The sequence below is a fragment of the Sphaeramia orbicularis genome, unplaced genomic scaffold (assembly GCF_902148855.1).
Source record: "Sphaeramia orbicularis unplaced genomic scaffold, fSphaOr1.1, whole genome shotgun sequence".
Lineage (NCBI taxonomy): Eukaryota > Metazoa > Chordata > Actinopteri > Kurtiformes > Apogonidae > Sphaeramia > Sphaeramia orbicularis.
The window spans coordinates 34,798-50,045 of record NW_021941703.1 but is presented as its reverse complement, the minus strand read 5'-3'; the positions used below and the strand labels follow the sequence as shown (position 1 = coordinate 50,045).

Genomic DNA, 15,248 nt, shown 5'->3' with positions numbered 1-15,248 from the left:
GGGAAGGAAGAGGGGCTGATGGGAAGGAAGAGGGGCTGATGGGAAAGAAGAGGGGCTGATGGGAAGGAAGAGGGGCTGATGGGAAAGAAGAGGGGCTGATGGGAAGGAAGAGGGGCTGATGGGAAAGAAGAGGGGCTGATGGGAAGGAAGAGGGGCTGATGGGAAAGAAGAGGGGCTGATGGGAAGGAAGAGGGGCTGATGGGATAGAAGAGGGGCTGATGGGAAAGAAGAGGGGCTGATGGGAAGGAAGAGGGGCTGATGGGAAGGAAGAGGGGCTGATGGGAAGGAAGAGGGGCTGATGGGATAGAAGAGGGGCTGATGGGAAAGAAGAGGGGCTGATGGGAAGGAAGAGGGGCTGATGGGAAGGAAGAGGGGCTGATGGGAAGGAAGAGGGGCTGATGGGATAGAAGAGGGGCTGATGGGAAAGAAGAGGGGCTGATGGGATAGAAGAGGGGCTGATGGGAAAGAAGAGGGGCTGATGGGAAGGAAGAGGGGCTGATGGGAAGGAAGAGGGGCTGATGGGAAGGAAGAGGGGCTGATGGGAAGGCCGGTGTGCCACACTGGAGTTACTCCTTAGTGAACATGTGATGAACCAGGTCACACACACGGTTACTGTAACCGAACTCATTATCGTACCTGCAGAGAAAACACAGGATCAGTACTGACAGTGTCCAGAACCAGGGGGCGCTCAAGTGGACGCCGAGGACTCACCAGGACACAAGTTTGACAAAGTGGTCGTTGAGTGCGATGCCGGCGCCGGCGTCGAAGATGGAGGAGTGAGGGTCGCCATTGAAATCTGTGGACACGACCTGAAAACAGCAGAACATTCAGACCACAGGTGTGAAACAGATGGCCCCTGGGCCAAAACCGGCCCGCCAAAGGGTCCAAAACCGGCCCTCTAAAAGGTCCAAACCCCACTTTGTTTTAGTGTAAATACATGAAAATATTTACATTTACATAGAGAAAAATGTGCAGTTGTCATTCTTTCTCTGTTATTCTGACAGTATTTTTCAGGTCCTGCCCACATGAGACTGAACTGGTCTGAATGTGGAACCTGAACTAAAAGGATTGTTCATATTTTAGTGTAATTTTTGCATTTCACAAATTCATCCAAAGGGCCAGACTGGACCCTTTGGTGGGTGGACTGGACCCTTTGGTGGGTGGACTGGACCCTTTGGTGGGCCGGACTGGACCCTTTGGTGGGTGGACTGGACCCTTTGGTGGGTGGACTGGACCCTTTGGCGGGCCGGACTGGACCCTTTGGTGGGTGGACTGGACCCTTTGGCGGGTCGGATTTGCCCCCCTGGGCCACATGTTTGACACCTGTGGGTTAAAGGGTTTCAGAAACACTTAATAATGTTTAAGGGAAGTTTAACAACATTTGGCTCAAGAAGAAAAAAGATTTCAAATGTGAAACTGAAACACTAGAGCGTCTGGGTTCATGAAGTCATTCTGAAAAGTTCATTAAAAACCAAATCCTGTTTTCACACCATTTACACAGATTCCATTTATCTTTTCAGCTGATTATTTCAAACTCAAATCTTCTATAAATGTTCTACATAATGAATCTGTTCCATCGGCAATCTGATCCTTCATCTCATTTTAAATAGACATGCTGCCCTCTGGTGGCCCTTCATGGATCTACAGCTCTACACTGAACTGATCCTGCTTGGATCTGATCCGGTCTGTGGTGGTCTGTGTTTCTTCTACCTGCTCCTCGGTGTATCCCAGAATCCCCTTCATGGATCCCTCAGACGCCGCCTTGATCACCCTCTTGATGTCGTCGTACTTGGCCTGAACACATTTACACACAGTTCCGCCAAACGATTAGTAAACACAATCCACTTTGAGTTTGGCTGAGGGCTCACCAAACTGGGACTGTTCAAACAGCTGAAAACTAAACTAAAGTAAAGTTCGTTAAACTGAACTACATAAAAGTTAATTAAACTAAAGTAAAATAAAGTTCATTAAACTAAAGTAAATTTAATTAAATCAAACTAAACTAAATTAAACTAAAGTTAATTAAACTAAACTAAATTAAACCAGGTTTACTCACAGGTTTCTGCAGACGAACTGTCAGATCCACCACGGACACGTTGGGCGTGGGCACGCGGAACGCCATCCCTGTCAGTTTACTGCAAACACAAACCAGCCGTTAGCATCAGCATTAGCTCACACACTCATTTACTTCCAGTTTCAGTAAATCAGTAATTCAATTTCATTTTATATTTGACATGCAGCTTTAGGAAGACACTAGATTTAAGATTAAAGTTAGGTACGAAGTAAGATACAGAAACCTGAGCTAATGCTAATGGCTAACTTTAACTGTCAGTTAACACTTGAAACTTTAGGTTTTAAATGATATAAAAGGGTTACATAGTTTTTTTTAAACAAAATAAAATCTATTACCATAGCTATAGCCAGTTCTATAGATATAGGATTAATTTAATGCTAGCTTATAGCATTAGCTAATAGCCAGCTAGTTTCTGAGGTCTGAAAATTAATGTCCTGCTAAATAAATATTTTTTGCTTTGATGAAACAAGTAGTGATATTTTCACATGGATCTATAATAATAATAATGATAATAATAATAATAATAATATCCCAGTTTCCAGATGTTTAATTTGCATACCTAATTCCTGTCAATTAATCTCTAAATGAACCCTTCCACACATTAAACCTGATCACATCTGAAACTGGACAGAATTTGAGTCAGTCCACGTTCCATAAAAACTAAACTACATTCGGACATGTTTATGTTTACAGTGTGGGCTGATGGGAGCTGTGGTTTTGCAGTGTGGGCTGATGGGAGTTGTGGGTTTTCAAAGCCGCTTCGTACCCGTTCAGTTCTGGGATGACTTTCCCCACGGCTTTGGCGGCACCGGTGGAGGCGGGGATGATGTTCTGAGACGCACCACGTCCGTCCCTCCACATCTTCCCTGACGGACCATCCACCGTCTTCTGTGTGGCGGTGGTGGCGTGGACGGTGCTCTGGACGGACGAGAGAGAGAGAGACAGAGAGAGAGAGAAACAGAGAGAGAGAGAAACAGAGAGAGAGAGACAGAGAGAGAGAGACAGACAGAGAGAGAGAGAGAGACAGAGAGAGAGAGACAGAGAGAGAGAGACAGAGACACAGAGAGAGACAGAGAGAGAGAGACAGAGAGAGAGAGAGAGAGACAGAGAGAGAGAGAGAGAGACAGAGAGAGAGAGAGAGAGAGACACAGAGAGAGACAGAGAGAGAGAGACAGAGAGAGAGAGAGAGAGAGACAGAGAGAGAGAGACAGAGAGAGAGAGAGAGAGAGAGAGAGAGACAGAGAGAGAGAGAAACAGAGACAGAGACACAGAGAGAGAGAGAGAGAGAGACAGAGTGAGCGTCCGTCACAAACGTCCACAGGCTTCATTTAAGGCTTTGACCAAATGTTCAGGAATTCAAACTGTTTGAATGTCAGTGTGTCCAGTTTCAGAGGCTCAGATGGACAGTTGGACAGTTGGACAGTTGGACAGTTGGACTCTGAAGCAGCTTCACCTTCTGTTCATGGTTTGAACACCAAGAATTAAAAAAAAAAAAAAACAAAACATGAAGAATTTACTCACTTTTCAGTAGTTTTATTTTCACCATTCAACTCAATTTGTTTGATTTTGTTCATTTATTCATTATTTTATTCAACTCTTGTTTAGTTTTTCTCATTTCATTCATTATCTTATTCAATTTTTATTTAATTTGGCTCATTTTGTACCTATTTAACTCAATTTTGGTCCAGTTTCGTTCATCATTTTACTCAGTTTTTGTTGTTTTTTGGACAGTGGAATTTTTACACTTTGTAGGTTCATCCCAGGGGACGCATTGGAACGTTTGGGGGGGGGCGCATTTGGACCCCAGGACACATGTTTGACAGCCCTGGTGTAGATGCACATAACGCAGCAGAGAACTGACACTGAAACTCATCTGGACTCCAACCACAGAAGGTTCTGTGGTAGTGGACTGGACCCTGGTCCTGGTGGGAACTGGACCAGACCTGGACCTGGACCAGACCTGGACTTAGACCAGACCTGGACCTGGACTTAGACCAGACCTGGACCAGACCTGGTTCCAGTTCTAATGTGGACCTGGGTGTGTGCGTGGCGGACTCGTACCATCAACCCCTCCACGATGCCGAAGCTGTCGTTGATGACCTTGGCCAGCGGAGCCAGGCAGTTGGTGGTGCAGGAGGCGTTGCTATGGAGACACAGGTGTTAAAAATAAACCCGCGTTAACGTCGGCGCTATTTAAAGCCACGCTCTTGGTCTGACATTAGTCCAGATGTCCAGGACGGTCCCTGAAGGCAACACGACTCAGATGAGTTCAACCCAGTCTAAAAACACCAACCGACCTGACCACCTTCAGGGAGTTGTTGTACTTCTCGTGGTTGACGCCCATCACGAACATGGGGGCGTCAGCGCTGGGGGCGGAGATCACCACCCGCTTAGCCCCGCCCTTCAGGTGAGCCTGGGAGGGCAGAGGAGGTCAAAGGTCAACAGACCACTCAGGTCACAACTTATTAAACAGGTGGGGAAACAACTTTATTATGAGATCCATGAATAAGGTCATGTGATTTGTTGAAGTCACTGAAGCTCCACCCACATTCTGCCGGTGAGTGTAATCCTCAGTGTAAACCTCAGTGTATTTAAACTTCAGTGTAAACCTCAGTGTAATCCTCAGTGTAAACCTCAGTGTAAACCTCAGTGTGTGTAAACCTCAGTGTAATCCTCAGTGTAATCCTCAGTGTATTTAAACCTCAGAGTAATCCTCAGTGTAATCCTCAGTGTATTTAAACCTCAGTGTAATCCTCAGTGTATTTAAACCTCAGTGTAATCCTCAGTGTATTTAAACCTCAGTGTAAACCTCAGTGTATTTAAACCTCAGTGTAAACCTCAGTGTATTTAAACCTCAGTGTAAACCTCAGTGTAAACCTCAGTGTATTTAAACCTCAGTGTAAACCTCAGTGTATTTAAACCTCAGTGTAAACCTCAGTGTATTTAAACCTCAGTGTAAACCTCAGTGTATTTAAACCTCAGTGTAATCCTCAGTGTATTTAAACCTCAGTGTAATCCTCAGTGTAATCCTCAGTGTATTTAAACCTCAGTGTAAACCTCAGTGTAATCCTCAGTGTAAACCTCTGTGTAAACCTCAGTGTGTGTAAACCTCAGTGTAATCCTCAGTGTAATCCTTAGTGTATTTAAACCTCAGTGTAAGCCTCAGTGTAATCCTCAGTGTAATCCTCAGTGTAAACCTCAGTGTAAACCTCAGTGTATTTAAACCTCAGTGTAATCCTCAGTGTAAACCTCAGTGTATTTAAACCTCAGTGTAATCCTCAGTGTAATCCTTAGTGTATTTAAACCTCAGTGTAAACTTCAGTGTATTTAAACCTCAGTGTTAACCTCAGTGTATTTTAACCTCAGTGTAAACCTCAGTGTATTTAAACCTCAGTGTAAACCTCAGTGTATTTAAACTTCAGTGTAAACCTCAGTGTAATCCTCAGTGTAAACCTCAGTGTAAACCTCAGTGTGTGTAAACCTCAGTGTAATCCTCAGTGTAAACCTCAGTGTATTTAAACCTCAGTGTAATCCTCAGTGTAATCCTTAGTGTATTTAAACCTCATTGTAACCCTCAGTGTATTTAAACCTCAGTGTATATCTCAGTGTAATCCTCAGTGTATTTAAACCTCAGTGTAAACCTCAGTGTAAACCTCAGTGTAATCCTCAGTGTATTTAAACCTCAGTGTAAACCTCAGTGTAATCCTCAGTGTATTTAAACCTCAGTGTAAACCTCAGTGTATTTAAACCTCAGTGTAAACCTCAGTGTAATCCTCAGTGTATTTAAACCTCAGTGTAATCCTCAGTGTAATCCTCAGTGTATTTAAACCTCAGTGTAAACCTCAGTGTAATCCTCAGTGTATTTAAACCTCAGTGTAATCCTCAGTGTATTTAAACCTCAGTGTAAACCTCAGTGTATTTAAACCTCAGTGTAATCCTCAGTGTATTTAAACCTCAGTGTAAACTTCAGTGTATTTAAACCTCAGTGTAAACCTCAGTGTATACCTCAGTGTAATCCTCAGTGTATTTAAACCTCAGTGTAAACCTCAGTGTAATCCTCAGTGTATTTAAACCTCAGTGTAATCCTCAGTGTATTTAAACCTCAGTGTAAACCTCAGTGTATTTAAACCTCAGTGTAATCCTCAGTGTAAACCTCAGTGTATTTAAACCTCAGTGTAATCCTCAGTGTAATCCTTAGTGTATTTAAACCTCATTGTAACCCTCAGTGTATTTAAACCTCAGTGTATACCTCAGTGTAATCCTCAGTGTATTTAAACCTCAGTGTAAACCTCAGTGTAATCCTCAGTGTATTTAAACCTCAGTGTAATCCTCAGTGTATTTAAACCTCAGTGTAAACCTCAGTGTATTTAAACCTCAGTGTAAACCTCAGTGTAATCCTCAGTGTATTTAAACCTCAGAGTAATCCTCAGTGTAATCCTCAGTGTATTTAAACCTCAGTGTAATCCTCAGTGTATTTAAACCTCAGTGTAATCCTCAGTGTATTTAAACCTCAGTGTAAACCTCAGTGTATTTAAACCTCAGTGTAAACCTCAGTGTATTTAAACCTCAGTGTAAACCTCAGTGTATTTAAACCTCAGTGTAAACCTCAGTGTATTTAAACCTCAGTGTAAACCTCAGTGTATTTAAACCTCAGTGTAATCCTCAGTGTATTTAAACCTCAGTGTAAACCTCAGTGTATTTAAACCTCAGTGTAAAACTCAGTGTATTTAAACCTCAGTGTAATCCTCAGTGTATTTAAACCTCAGTGTAATCCTCAGTGTATTTAAACCTCAGTGTAAACCTCAGTGTAATCCTCAGTGTAAACCTCTGTGTAAACCTCAGTGTGTGTAAACCTCAGTGTAATCCTCAGTGTAATCCTTAGTGTATTTAAACCTCAGTGTAAGCCTCAGTGTAATCCTCAGTGTAAACCTCAGTGTAAACCTCAGTGTATTTAAACCTCAGTGTAATCCTCAGTGTAAGCCTCAGTGTATTTAAACCTCAGTGTAATCCTCAGTGTAATCCTTAGTGTATTTAAACCTCAGTGTAAACTTCAGTGTATTTAAACCTCAGTGTTAACCTCAGTGTATTTTAACCTCAGTGTAAACCTCAGTGTATTTAAACCTCAGTGTATTTAAACTTCAGTGTAAACCTCAGTGTAATCCTCAGTGTAAACCTCAGTGTAAACCTCAGTGTGTGTAAACCTCAGTGTAATCCTCAGTCTAAACCTCAGTGTATTTAAACCTCAGTGTAATCCTCAGTGTTATCCTTAGTGTATTTAAACCTCATTGTAACCCTCAGTGTATTTAAACCTCAGTGTATATCTCAGTGTAATCCTCAGTGTATTTAAACCTCAGTGTAAACCTCAGTGTAAACCTCAGTGTAATCCTCAGTGTATTTAAACCTCAGTGTAAACCTCAGTGTAATCCTCAGTGTATTTAAACCTCAGTGTAAACCTCAGTGTATTTAAACCTCAGTGTAAACCTCAGTGTAATCCTTAGTGTATTTAAACCTCAGTGTAATCCTCAGTGTAATCCTCAGTGTATTTAAACCTCAGTGTAAACCTCAGTGTAATCCTCAGTGTATTTAAACCTCAGTGTAATCCTCAGTGTATTTAAACCTCAGTGTAATCCTCAGTGTATTTAAACCTCAGTGTAAACCTCAGTGTATTTAAACCTCAGTGTAAACCTCAGTGTAAACCTCAGTGTATTTAAACCTCAGTGTAAACCTCAGTGTAAACCTCAGTGTATTTAAACCTCAGTGTAAACCTCAGTGTATTTAAACCTCAGTGTAAACTTCAGTGTAAACCTCAGTGTATTTAAACCTCAGTGTAAACCTCAGTGTATTTAAACCTCAGTGTAAACCTCAGTGTATTTAAACCTCAGTGTAAACCTCAGTGTATTTAAACCTCAGTGTAAACCTCAGTGTATTTAAACCTCAGTGTAATCCTCAGTGTATTTAAACCTCAGTGTAATCCTCAGTGTAATCCTCAGTGTATTTAAACCTCAGTGTAAACCTCAGTGTAATCCTCAGTGTATTTAAACCTCAGTGTAATCCTCAGTGTATTTAAACCTCAGTGTAATCCTCAGTGTATTTAAACCTCAGTGTAAACCTCAGTGTATTTAAACCTCAGTGTAAACCTCAGTGTAAACCTCAGTGTAAACCTCAGTGTATTTAAACCTCAGTGTAAACCTCAGTGTAATCCTCAGTGTATTTAAACCTCAGTGTAAACCTCAGTGTATTTAAACCTCAGTGTAAACCTCAGTGTATTTAAACCTCAGTGTAAACCTCAGTGTATTTAAACCTCAGTGTAAACCTCAGTGTATTTAAACCTCAGTGTAAACCTCAGTGTATTTAAACCTCAGTGTAATCCTCAGTGTATTTAAACCTCAGTGTAAACCTCAGTGTATTTAAACCTCAGTGTAAAACTCAGTGTATTTAAACCTCAGTGTAATCCTCAGTGTATTTAAACCTCAGTGTAATCCTCAGTGTATTTAAACCTCAGTGTAAACCTCAGTGTAATCCTCAGTGTAAACCTCTGTGTAACCTCAGTGTGTGTAAACCTCAGTGTAATCCTCAGTGTAATCCTTAGTGTATTTAAACCTCAGTGTAAGCCTCAGTGTAATCCTCAGTGTAAACCTCAGTGTAAACCTCAGTGTATTTAAACCTCAGTGTAATCCTCAGTGTAAACCTCAGTGTATTTAAACCTCAGTGTAATCCTCAGTGTAATCCTTAGTGTATTTAAACCTCAGTGTAAACTTCAGTGTATTTAAACCTCAGTGTTAACCTCAGTGTATTTTAACCTCAGTGTAAACCTCAGTGTATTTAAACCTCAGTGTATTTAAACTTCAGTGTAAACCTCAGTGTAATCCTCAGTGTAAACCTCAGTGTAAACCTCAGTGTGTGTAAACCTCAGTGTAATCCTCAGTCTAAACCTCAGTGTATTTAAACCTCAGTGTAATCCTCAGTGTTATCCTTAGTGTATTTAAACCTTATTGTAACCCTCAGTGTATTTAAACCTCAGTGTATATCTCAGTGTAATCCTCAGTGTATTTAAACCTCAGTGTAAACCTCAGTGTAAACCTCAGTGTAATCCTCAGTGTATTTAAACCTCAGTGTAAACCTCAGTGTAATCCTCAGTGTATTTAAACCTCAGTGTAAACCTCAGTGTATTTAAACCTCAGTGTAAACCTCAGTGTAATCCTCAGTGTATTTAAACCTCAGTGTAATCCTCAGTGTAATCCTCAGTGTATTTAAACCTCAGTGTAAACCTCAGTGTAATCCTCAGTGTATTTAAACCTCAGTGTAATCCTCAGTGTATTTAAACCTCAGTGTAATCCTCAGTGTATTTAAACCTCAGTGTAAACCTCAGTGTATTTAAACCTCAGTGTAATCCTCAGTGTAATCCTCAGTGTATTTAAACCTCAGTGTAAACCTCAGTGTATTTAAAACCTCAGTGTAAACTTCAGTGTAAACCTCAGTGTATTTAAACCTCAGTGTAAACCTCAGTGTATTTAAACCTCAGTGTAAACCTCAGTGTATTTAAACCTCAGTGTAAACCTCAGTGTATTTAAACCTCAGTGTAAACCTCAGTGTATTTAAACCTCAGTGTAATCCTCAGTGTATTTAAACCTCAGTGTAATCCTCAGTGTAAACCTCAGTGTATTTAAACCTCAGTGTAAACCTCAGTGTAATCCTCAGTGTATTTAAACCTCAGTGTAATCCTCAGTGTATTAAACCTCAGTGTAATCCTCAGTGTATTTAAACCTCAGTGTAAACCTCAGTGTATTTAAACCTCAGTGTAAACCTCAGTGTAAACCTCAGTGTAAACCTCAGTGTATTTAAACCTCAGTGTAAACCTCAGTGTAATCCTCAGTGTATTTAAACCTCAGTGTAAACCTCAGTGTATTTAAACCTCAGTGTAAACCTCAGTGTATTTAAACCTCAGTGTAAACCTCAGTGTATTTAAACCTCAGTGTAAACCTCAGTGTATTTAAACCTCAGTGTAACCTCAGTGTATTTAAACCTCAGTGTAATCCTCAGTGTATTTAAACCTCAGTGTAAACCTCAGTGTATTTAAACCTCAGTGTAAAACTCAGTGTATTTAAACCTCAGTGTAATCCTCAGTGTATTTAAACCTCAGTGTAATCCTCAGTGTATTTAAACCTCAGTGTAAACCTCAGTGTAATCCTCAGTGTAAACCTCTGTGTAAACCTCAGTGTGTGTAAACCTCAGTGTAATCCTCAGTGTAATCCTTAGTGTATTTAAACCTCAGTGTAAGCCTCAGTGTAATCCTCAGTGTAAACCTCATGTAAACCTCAGTGTATTTAAACCTCAGTGTAATCCTCAGTGTAAACCTCAGTGTATTTAAACCTCAGTGTAATCCTCAGTGTAATCCTTAGTGTATTTAAACCTCAGTGTAAACTTCAGTGTATTAAACCTCAGTGTTAACCTCAGTGTATTTTAACCTCAGTGTAAACCTCAGTGTATTTAAACCTCAGTGTATTTAAACTTCAGTGTAAACCTCAGTGTAATCCTCAGTGTAAACCTCAGTGTAAACCTCAGTGTGTGTAAAACCTCAGTGTAATCCTCAGTCTAAACCTCAGTGTATTTAAACCTCAGTGTAATCCTCAGTGTTATCCTTAGTGTATTTAAACCTTATTGTAACCCTCAGTGTATTTAAACCTCAGTGTATATCTCAGTGTAATCCTCAGTGTATTTAAACCTCAGTGTAAACCTCAGTGTAAACCTCAGTGTAATCCTCAGTGTATTTAAACCTCAGTGTAAACCTCAGTGTAATCCTCAGTGTATTTAACCTCAGTTGTAAACCTCAGTGTATTTAAACCTCAGTGTAAACCTCAGTGTAATCCTCAGTGTATTTAAACCTCAGTGTAATCCTCAGTGTAATCCTCAGTGTATTTAAACCTCAGTGTAAACCTCAGTGTAATCCTCAGTGTATTTAAACCTCAGTGTAATCCTCAGTGTATTTAAACCTCAGTGTAATCCTCAGTGTATTTAAACCTCAGTGTAAACCTCAGTGTATTAAACCTCAGTGTAAACCTCAGTGTAAACCTCAGTGTATTAAACCTCAGTGTAAACCTCAGTGTATTTAAACCTCAGTGTAAACTTCAGTGTAAACCTCAGTGTATTTAAACCTCAGTGTAAACCTCAGTGTAAACCTCAGTGTATTTAAACCTCAGTGTAAACCTCAGTGTAAACCTCAGTGTATTTAACCTCAGTGTAAACCTCAGTGTATTTAAACCTCAGTGTAAACCTCAGGTATTTAAACCTCAGTGTAAACCTCAGTGTATTTAAACCTCAGTGTAATCCTCAGTGTATTTAACCTCAGTGTAATCCTCAGTGTAATCCTCAGTGTATTTAAACCTCAGTGTAAACCTCAGTGTAATCCTCAGTGTATTTAAACCTCAGTGTAATCCTCAGTGTATTTAACCTCAGTGTAATCCTCAGTGTATTTAAACCTCAGTGTAAACCTCAGTGTATTTAAACCTCAGTGTAAACCTCAGTTGTAAACCTCAGTGTAACCTCAGTGTATTTAAACCTCAGTGTAAACCTCAGTGTAAACCTCAGTGTATTTAAACCTCAGTGTAAACCTCAGTGTATTTAAACCTCAGTGTAAACCTCAGTGTAAACCTCAGTGTATTTAAACCTCAGTGTAAACCTCAGTGTAAACCTCAGTGATTTAAACCTCAGTGTAAACTCAGTTAACCTCAGTGTAAACCTCAGTGAAACCTCAGTGTAAACCTCAGTGCTTTTCTGTTGGTGTCTGGTTCTTTTTGGTGCCTGTGCGGTTCTGGGGTGAACCCGGTTCTGGTTCTGGTTCTGGTCCAGACTCACCGACGCCTTCTCAATGGTGGTGAAGACGCCGGTCGACTAACCACATAGTCGACGCCGGCGTCGCCCCAGCGGATGGGCGGGGTCTCTCCTGTTGACGGACACAGGGTTAGCGGTGTCATTTAAAGGTCAAGGTCAAGGTGTTGAATGTGCAGGACGCACTCGTGGAAACCGTGATGCGCATGCGACCGATGACCAGTTTCCCGCCCTCTGCCTTCACCTCACCATGTTTCCACAAACTGTGGGTGGAGTCAAACTGAACTAGACCTGAGGACACAGAATCAGAATCAGAATCAGAATAGAATCAGAATCAGAATGGCCTGTATTATCATGTGTCAGCACAGAGTAGATCAAACTAAATTACGATCAGTGTTCAGGGACATGGCGCTGCTGCAGCTAGGTCGCGCCGCCACAGAACCCTTTTCTTTGAAATTTGCAGTGAAGAACAGAGGACGATGCAAAGCCCAATATAAGACGTCCTACAGTTTTCACACAGTACACGTGGACACACGCTGAACTTCTTCCATGGATTTGGGGGACGGTGAAAAACAGAGTTTGAGGGCAGACGGCTGGAGTGGGGGGGTGGGGGGGGGGTGGGTGTGTTGTGTTTGTCTTTGGAGAATGTGCAAAATAATGCAACGTACAACTACGTGGAACCAGTTCGACTCCGCTCGACTCAGTACTCCCTCAGACCGTTTCCATTCCAGGATACTTTACCGTACCTGGACACGGCGCGTTACTTCCGTGTCGTCTGCTCAGAGTTGCTGATAAACTCGCTCGTTCCGTGTGTTCGTCTGAATTTTTACGTCGTCCACCACAGACTGAATCTCCTGGACCGACCCTGGTATAGTTTATCTGTTCTCATGTGGATTCGTGGACCCACAGATTTACTGTCCACTAACGCTTCTGTGTTTGTAAACGGGCGGGGCACAGAGGCAACTGTCTGACCAATCAGTGGTCTGCAGAGTTTACACGTCACGTTTTAGTATCTGGTCCCCAGTTTTGGAACCTCGGCGGAGGTGAGACCAAAAGTAGAACTGGTACAGATTCCAGGTCCTTTTTCATAATGGAAACAAAAGGCCGAGTCAAGTTGAGTCGAGTCAATACCACGCAGTGGAAACAGGGCATTAGAGACACCAATAGGTCCATCTGTTCTTCAGTCCTTCTGTTCTTCAGTCCTTCTGTTCTTCAGTCCATCTGTTCTTCAGTCCTTCTGTTCTTCAGTCCTCTGTTCTTCAGTCTTCTGTTCTTCAGTCCTTCTGTTCTTCAGTCCTTCTGTTCTTCAGTCCTTCAGTCCTTCTGTTCTTCAGTTCTTCTGTTCTTCAGTTCTTCAGTCTTCTGTTCTTCTTCAGTCCTTCTGTTCTTCAGTCCCTTCTGTTCTTCAGTCCTTCTGTTCTTCAGTCCTTCTGTTCTTCAGTTCTTCAGTCCTTTGTTCTTCAGTCCTTCAGTCCTTCTGTTCTTCAGTCCTTCTGTCCTTCAGTTCTTCAGTCCTTCTGTTTCAGTCCTTCTGTTCTTCAGTCTTCAGTCTTCAGTTCTTCAGTCCTTCAGTTCTTCAGTCCTTCAGTTTCAGTCTTCAGTCCTTCAGTCTTCAGTCCTTCTGTTCTTCAGTCCTTCTGTTCAGTTCTTCAGTCTTCAGTTCTTCAGTCCTTCTGTTCTTCAGTCCTTCTGTTCTTCAGTCCTTCAGTTCTTCAGTCCTTCTGTTTCTTCAGTCCTTCTGTCTTCAGTTTCAGTCCTTCTGTTCTTCAGTCCTTCTGTTCTTCAGTTCTTCAGTCCTTCTGTTTTCAGTCCTTCGGTTCTTCAGTTCTTCAGTTCTTTGGTTCTTTGGTTCTTCGGTTCTTCAGTTCTTCAGTTCTTCAGTTCTTCTACTTCAGTTCTTCAGTTCTTTGGTTCTTCAGTTCTTCAGTTCTTTGGTTCTTCAGTTCTTCAGTCCTTCAGTCCTTCAGTCCTTCTCTTCAGTTCTTCTTTCTTCAGTTCTTCAGTCTTCTTCTTCAGTCCTTCTGTTTTTCAGTTCTTCGTCCTTCAGTTCTTCAGTCCTTCTGTTCTTCAGTCCTTCTGTTCTTCAGTTCTTCAGTCCTTCAGTTCTTCAGTCCTTCTGTTCTTCAGTCCTTCTGTTCTTCAGTTCTTCAGTCCTTCAGTTCTTCAGTCCTTTGTTCTTCAGTTCTTCAGTCCTTCTGTTCTTCAGTCCTTCTGTTCTTCAGTCTCAGTCCTTCAGTTTTTCAGTTCTTTTGTTCTTCAGTTCTTCAGTTCTTCCATTCTTCAGTTCTTCAGTTCTTCAGTGCTTCTGTTCTTCAGTCCTTCTGTTCTTCAGTTCTTCAGTCTTCTGTTCTTCAGTCCTTCTGTTCTTCAGTCCTTCTGTTCTTCAGTCCTTTGTTCTTTCAGTTCTTCAGTCCTTCTGTTCTTCAGTCCTTCTGTTTTCAGTCCTTCTTCTTCAGTCCTTCTGTTCTTCAGTTGTTTCCAGTCTTATCAGTCACTCCTGCTGTGTGTTGACCATGGAAGATGTCTGGACTGCAGTTGGAGTCGATTACAGAAGAATCCAGCTGCCTCCTCAGCTCTCAGGGGAAAACCTGATTTCTGCTTCATTTCGTTCTAACTCAGTTTTGTTCGAAGCGTCCTCAGCATTTCCTCCTCCCTTCAGAGCAGTCAGGTCTCTACAGTTGTCCACTTTCCCTCTCGTCCCGCAGACTGACAGAAACCCTCCAATCGGCTCTCAGTCCTTCTGCGGCTGACCTGTGATGTCATCCACCCCTCCTGTCCATCCAGCTGTCACACTGACCCCGACTGCGTCACCACCGCTGGAGTTCCTTCAAAAGTCACTCACCGCTCCAAAGTACTTCTTTATTTTGACTGACAGCAGCGGGTCTCTACGCAAGGAACAGAATGGACATCCAAAAGGAGACAAGATGTCACACAGATGTCCACACAGACGTCCACACAGACGTCCATACAGACGTCCACACAGATGTCCACACGATGTCCACACAGACGTCCACACAGACGTCCATACAGAAGTCCACACGAACGTCCACACGATGTCCACACAGACGTCCACACAGACGTCCACACAGAGTCCACACAGACGTCCATACAGATGTCCACACAGGTCCACACAGACGTCCACACAGATGTCCACACAGAGGTCCACACAGATGTCCACACAATGTGTCCACAACAGACGTCCACACAGACGTCCATACAGACGTCCACACAGACGTCCACACGATGTCCACACAGACGTCCACACAGACGTCCACACAGATGTCCACACAGATGTCCACAAGACGTCCACACAGATGTCCACACAGAGCACACAGACGTCCACCACAGA

The 15,248-nt window shown here is 42.2% G+C and overlaps 1 protein-coding gene across 1 annotated transcript in view; it reads right to left on the bottom strand.

Moving 5' to 3' along the window:
- Nucleotides 1-503: 503 nt before the first annotated feature.
- Nucleotides 504-15,248, bottom strand: part of LOC115416842 (glyceraldehyde-3-phosphate dehydrogenase-like) — an 18,492-nt gene continuing 3,747 nt past the window's right edge. Inside the window, 10 exon segments of the mRNA XM_030130725.1 lie at nt 504-636; nt 712-809; nt 1,711-1,794; nt 2,057-2,135; nt 2,841-2,992; nt 4,136-4,217; nt 4,372-4,487; nt 11,927-11,964; nt 11,967-12,014; nt 12,086-12,184. Coding sequence (XP_029986585.1) covers nt 567-636; nt 712-809; nt 1,711-1,794; nt 2,057-2,135; nt 2,841-2,992; nt 4,136-4,217; nt 4,372-4,487; nt 11,927-11,964; nt 11,967-12,014; nt 12,086-12,184 — 866 coding nt within the window. The 3' untranslated portion in view covers nt 504-566.